Source organism: Rhinolophus ferrumequinum, chromosome X (assembly GCF_004115265.2).
Source record: "Rhinolophus ferrumequinum isolate MPI-CBG mRhiFer1 chromosome X, mRhiFer1_v1.p, whole genome shotgun sequence".
Taxonomy (NCBI): domain Eukaryota; kingdom Metazoa; phylum Chordata; class Mammalia; order Chiroptera; family Rhinolophidae; genus Rhinolophus; species Rhinolophus ferrumequinum.
The window spans coordinates 80,833,829-80,840,292 of record NC_046284.1 but is presented as its reverse complement, the minus strand read 5'-3'; the positions used below and the strand labels follow the sequence as shown (position 1 = coordinate 80,840,292).

General features: G+C 45.7%; 1 protein-coding gene across 1 annotated transcript; it reads left to right on the top strand.

Moving 5' to 3' along the window:
* Positions 1-1,710: 1,710 nt before the first annotated feature.
* On the top strand, positions 1,711-6,122 carry USP51 (ubiquitin specific peptidase 51). Its single transcript, XM_033107512.1, has 4 exons — positions 1,711-2,103; positions 2,203-2,427; positions 2,591-3,022; positions 3,101-6,122. The coding sequence occupies exons 3-4, from the start codon at positions 2,640-2,642 to the stop codon at positions 4,845-4,847; spliced, it is 2,130 nt and encodes a 709-aa protein (XP_032963403.1). The 5' UTR covers positions 1,711-2,103; positions 2,203-2,427; positions 2,591-2,639; the 3' UTR covers positions 4,848-6,122.
* The last annotated feature ends 342 nt before the right edge of the window (positions 6,123-6,464 follow it).

Here is a 6,464-nt window from a genome sequence, read left to right as displayed (position 1 = left end):
CCTTACTGTGCTTGTTATGATGATGATTATTTTATTAAAAGTTCTTTGGAAACTCCAGAGGATGAAAAACTAACGTGCCTCAGTCTGAGCACATCATCCTCTGTCTTGAGGCTCCTTCTCAAGGCTCCTGTACTGATAGCTTAGCTGTATCTAGAGAAACTGAAAATTATAGCCTGAAAACAGTAAGCCTTCCCTCTCTGGTGTGAGGTTGTGGCAGAACCATGAGAGTGACAGTGGCCTTTCTAGTCAGCTACGTGGCCCTAAGCTGATTTGGGGGCCAAATATCTGAATTGGAAATCTCATGAGGATGCCTTTCAAGATTGCTGTGAGTTTATAAGAATTGCTAACAGGTCAAGTCAGGTCTTTTCTGACTCGAGGAAACGGAATTTTAACAATGATGTGTAGCTTGCTGAAGGTTAAAAACACAGCTTCTAGTGATGAAAAAGTATAAGAGAATTGTTCTCTTGTGTCCCAGGCAAATGATCCTGAAAACATATTCATCTGAAGGAGACTTGTATTTGAACCTCTCAATCTATAGTCATTTTGAGCCACAGAACAGTTATGGTGATTCTTCTCTTCAAGATCATGTTGATCTGTGCTCACTCTGTAAATTCATATAGATTATTGACTCTCTTTGACCTCCTGAAATCATTGCCATCCATTTTGGGAAGGCAAATATCACTCCCAAGCCAGAGAGACCTGAATTCTAATTCTGAAGTTTAGAAAGGTGGTGCACGACTGTTCCAGAGAGATTAAATGTAGCATTAAACCTCCTCACTGAGAAGCAGGAATATTCTTGGGATTGGACAGGAAAGGCAACAAGTTCTAGAAATAGCACCTTTTGTGGGGGTTGTGACCTTGGGTACTGAACCTGTTAAAGGGAAGAAAAAATCTCCTGGACTATGAACTCCTGGAAGACACAGATTGTTTTAGTCTGTGTTTTTCACAGCACAATCTAGCACAGTAGTACAGTTAAGGGATCCACATTTATTGACTGCATGCTCATGTAAATGAACTGTTTAGGAGGGATAATCTGGTAAACAGAGCAATAACTTTGAGAGGGCTTTGAAAGAGAAGTGTTCGCTTTTGCTCTACTGTAAGTATCAGGCATTATGCTATAGGCTGAGTTTTAAGGTGGGGACTGTGAAAGAGGTGAAAAAGATAAAGCTTGCCATAAAGATCCTTTAGTTTACACATACTGATTTAGTGTTCATAATAGGTTAGTATTATTTCCATTTTTGTTTAACAGATGCTACAACTAAGGCTCAGAGAGGTAATGTGTTTTATCTGGGCTCACACAGCTAGCAAGTGCCTGGGCTCTCCTATCTGAGCCTGAAGCCTTCGCTTATGCTTCCTGTCCCCACACTCCAGAATAACATTCCGCAGTCCACTTAACTCCCAGGTATCAGACTCTGATGGGTCCCTAAGGGATTCCTGCCAGAGTTGCCATCCCTTCAAACCCCCACCCCCACCCCAATGAATCATTTTTCTGCCGAGCGTGGGCCTGGAGCCAGGTGAGGCCACAGCCTCCATTTCAGGGGCTTTCTCTAGACTCTGTCGCTGTGGTTACCTCCAGTAGAATCTGTTTCAGGAAGAGGTTTGTCTGACTGCGCGGACAACGGTGCCACTCATCACTGAAGGAGGGCAGAATCCGGGGCTGGGGGCCGCACGTCGAGAGGGGTGGGGCCAGGGGGCGGCCCCCTTGTGACCAGCCCTGAGGAGAGGTCAGGAGAGAAGGCTGGCTGAGGAGCGCCTGGACAGCAGCAGCTGCTGACGTTCTGAATCACGCGCCTGGGGCCCAAGGTAACCCAGACCTTTAAACAAACAGCGGGGCTGGGGGCGCTGCGTGGGCGGGGGCGGGAAGGGGCAGGGACTTCGGGCGTTCAGCACTGAAGACGTGAGCGTCCAGCGCGTGGAGGGCGTGAGAAGGAGTCCGAATTCTCAGAGGAATTATAGGGAATGAGGGTGCTGAAGCAAGAAACGAGGTGTGAGAGAGAACACAAGCGCGAAGGAGCATGAGAGGGCACAAGAAAGTGGCAGAGGAAAAGACTGCGCTTGGAGGTAGGGGCAAAAGGTGGAACACAGCCAGCCGGAGAAGCACAGGTAAGATGGGAGTAGGGAGACATTTTCTTCCCCTGAGCCCATTTTCCATAGGTGGCCCAGCCATTTTTAAGGTAAAATGTTGACCCAAGTGTGTTTTAGGATATAAGGAATGAACGTCAGAGGAAGCTGTACCAAAGTGAGGCTGCGCAAGGCCCAGGAAAGGCAGTCTGAGGGTGGCGCCTTTTTTAAAGATTCCATCTCTTTCCACCCTAAAGCTCAGGCCGTACCCCCGCCCCCACCTTTTCCAGCCGCCGTCTGCCTGCCTCCCTCCCACCCCGCACCACCCCCTCGGCCCCGGGCAAGATCCGATCGCCTTTAAACCAGGTAACCAACCGCTTCGGTCTCCACACCAGTTCCAGGAGCCTCTGAATAGAGGGGGTGGAGCTCGCAGCGGCCGGTGGGAGGGTCCCGGGGGCGCTAATGGCCCGCCGCGGCCATGACGCCGGCCAGATTATTCACAGCTATCTCTGTCTCATTCCATCTACAGTGGCAGCTCGATTCCAGACGCCTTTCACTCCAGACCAGGCGGTGAGCTGATGGCCCAAGTTCCAGAAGCTGCCTCGTCCTCTGGCTCTTTGGTCCGTTGGAGCTCGAGAGGTGGGGGAGGAGCCTCGTCCGAGGAGGCGGTTGAGAAGGCGGGGGAAATGGAGGTGGAGGCGGTGGGCACGACGAAGGCGTGTGCCGGCCAGGGAACTGAGAAGATGAAGCTGGAGCCATTACAAGAGCGTAATCCTGTGCCTGAGGAGAACCTGACCTGGAGCGGCAGCGGTGGCGACGAGGTGTTCCCTTCAACCCCACCCCGCTGGCCCAGCAGCTCCTCGCCCCTCTGCCCGCGCCGCAAGCCCCGCCCTCGGCCCCAGCCCCGGGCCCGCTTCCGAGGACCGCCCGGACCCGAGGCCCCACCCCCGCCTCCAGCTCATCTGCCGCCGCCGCCGCCGCCGCCGCCGCCGCCGCCGCCGCCGCCGCCGCCGCCGCCGCCGCCGCCGCCGCCGCCGCCGCCGCCGCCGCCGCCACCGCCGCCACCGCCGCCCTCGCCGCGGCCCCGGCACTGGCGCAGACCTCAGCGTAGATCCCGGCCGGCGTCCAGGCCTCGGACGCGGCAAAGCTGTTTTGGTGACTTAGGCGGCTCTGGGGATCGAGGTGGCTTTGGGGACTGGCTGCTGGAGGTGGAGTTTGATCAGGGTCCCGCGGGCTGCTCTCATGTGGAGAGCTTTAAAGTAGCGAAGAATTGGCAGAAGAACCTTCGGTTGATCTACCAGCGTTTCGTTTGGAGTGGGACCCCGGAGACTAGGAAGCGTAAGGCAAAGTCCTGCATCTGTCTTGTATGTAGTACCCATGTGAACAGACTCCACTCTTGTCTCTCCTGTGTCTTTTTTGGTTGCTTTACTGAGAAACATATTCATAAACATGCAGAAACAGAACAGCACAATTTAGCTGTAGACCTCTACCATGGGGTTATATATTGCTTTATATGTAAGGATTACGTATATGACAAAGACATAGAACAGATTGCCAAAGAAACAAAAGAGAAAATGTTGAAATTATTAACTTCCACCTCAACAGATGTTTCTCAACAGTATATGGCATCAGGTGTTGAAGAGAAGCAATCAACCTGTGAGTCAAAGGAACGACAGCCAAAATTGGTGAAACCCAAGAAAAAGAGGAGAAAAAAGTCAGTGTATACTGTAGGCCTGAGAGGGCTAATCAATCTTGGGAACACCTGTTTTATGAATTGTATTGTCCAGGCACTTACCCATATTCCTCTTCTGAAAGATTTCTTTCTCTCTGACAAGCACAAATGTATAATGACAAGCCCCAGTTTGTGTCTTGTCTGTGAAATGTCTTCTCTTTTTCATGCTATGTACTCTGGGAGCCGAACTCCTCACATTCCCTATAAGTTACTGCACCTGATATGGATTCATGCAGAACACTTAGCAGGGTACAGGCAACAGGATGCCCATGAGTTCCTTATTGCAATATTAGATGTGCTGCATAGACACAGCAAAGATGATAGTGTTGAGCAGGAAGCCAGTAACCCCAACTGCTGTAACTGCATTATAGACCAAATCTTTACAGGAGGCTTGCAGTCAGATGTCACATGTCAAGCTTGCCATAGCGTCTCCACCACAATAGACCCATGCTGGGACATCAGTTTGGACTTGCCTGGCTCTTATGCCACATTCAGTTCCCAGAGTCCAGAGAGGGCTGACAGCACAGTGTGTAGGGATGACCACATACCAGGAATCCCCTCACTCACAGACTGCCTTCAGTGGTTTACAAGGCCGGAACACCTAGGAAGCAGTGCCAAAATCAAATGCAGTAGTTGCCAAAGCTACCAGGAATCTACCAAACAGCTCACAATGAAGAAATTACCCATTGTGGCCTGTTTTCATCTAAAGCGGTTTGAACATTTAGGCAAACAGAGACGAAAGATTAATACTTTTATCTCCTTTCCTTTGGAACTGGACATGACTCCATTTTTGGCCTCCACTAAAGAGAGCAGAATGAAAGCTGACCAACCACCAACAGATTGTGCACCCAATGAGAATAAGTATTCCTTGTTTGCAGTGATTAATCACCATGGAACTTTGGAAAGTGGACACTACACCAGCTTTATCCGGCAGCAAAAGGACCAGTGGTTCAGCTGTGATGATGCTGTCATCACCAAGGCTACCATTGAGGACTTACTCTACAGTGAAGGGTATTTACTGTTCTATCACAAACAGGGTCTAGAGAAAGAGTAGTCTTACCAGACCACTTATCAGAAAAAAGTAAAAGAAATGAATAGGCAAGATCCTGAAGTGACACACAAACCTACCTGAAATGGACAATGACAATACCCATACAACAATGAGCACCTCTTGAAGTATCACAAAAACCTGGAACTGACAATGACAACAGCACCTATATGATAATTAGCACCTTGATATAAAGAACATATTTTACCATGGCTTATGGGGAAAAAACGAATACTAACTAGTGACCATTTAGCCTTAAGAAATGGGAGGAGGGAGGAGAGTTAAAAAAAATGGTCACATAATTAAATGAAAAGAATGTTTTAGGTGGGGAGAGTGGGAATAGAGATGTTCTGGCACTACTATATGTCATTTGTTTCTACAAAAATACTGTGGGAAGTCGGAGTATTCTTTCATCAACAAAAACCTTCACAATTGGTGTTCCAGCTGTGGCTGACCAGTCAAATAGTTTGAAAAAAAGATAGTATTTGAAAAACAAATTTTAAAAACCTTTAAGAGAAAAAAACTTTAATTTTAGAAGAAAAATGGTTTTAAATTTGAAAAAATTCAGGTATTTTTCAATGTTTTAAAAATTGAAGTTTTTAATTTAAAACTTCAAAATTATTAAAATAGGGCTTAACACATTTTAATGCACATCTTGCATTCCAGGCAAGAATGCAAACATTTTAGAAATTCTTAGTTTAAAAAAAGGTGAATAAAACAAGAAAAAAAAAACTGAATGTTTACAAAAAGTTAAAGTGAATCAGCTTTAAAAAGTTGAAAAAGAAGGAAACAAATTTAAATGAAATAAAATGTTAATGTAAGCCTTGAAATTTGAGCATAAAATATGTGTTGAAAATCTAAGGTTAACAAAATTCATGAAAGTTTAATGACTAAGAAATAAATTTTCAAAAAATACGAAATGGAATGAAAATATTTCTTGTTATCTTTATTATAGCATTTATCAGATTGTAATGCAGTTAACTGTGATTATCTAACCACCCCCACTCTTTTTGACTGTGAACTCTGTCATCCCAACCCTAGTACAATAGGCTGCACACACATGGCACTGGGAAGTCCGGTGTGATGACTAATACATTAATTCCTTGACATCAATTATTTTATAGATTAGTTGACCAGAACAGTAGGGGATGTAATAAGGATTAGATTGATGGATGAAGAATAAAATGGAATAAATATATTTTTTCAAGTATAGGTGACATTTAATATTATTTTATATTTATTTCAGGTGTATAGCATAGTAGGTAGACATTTATATAATTTACAAAGCGATCCCCCCAATTAGTCTAGTACCCACCTGCCACTATACATAGTTTTTATAATATCATTGACTATATTCCCTATGCTGTACTTTACATCCCTGTGACTATTTTGTAACTACCGTTTGTGTTTCTTAGTCCCTTCACCTTTTTCACCCAGCCCCCAAGTCTCCCTCCTATCTGGCAACCATCAGTCTGTCCTCTGTATCTACGAGTCTGTATCTGTTTTGTTTGAAAATTCAAATTTAAGTTTAGAGAAAAGTTTTAAAAGGAAAGTTTAGAACAATTCCAGGCAAGAATGCAAAGTTTATTTTAAATTTTTTAATTTAAAAAAATCTATTAAGAG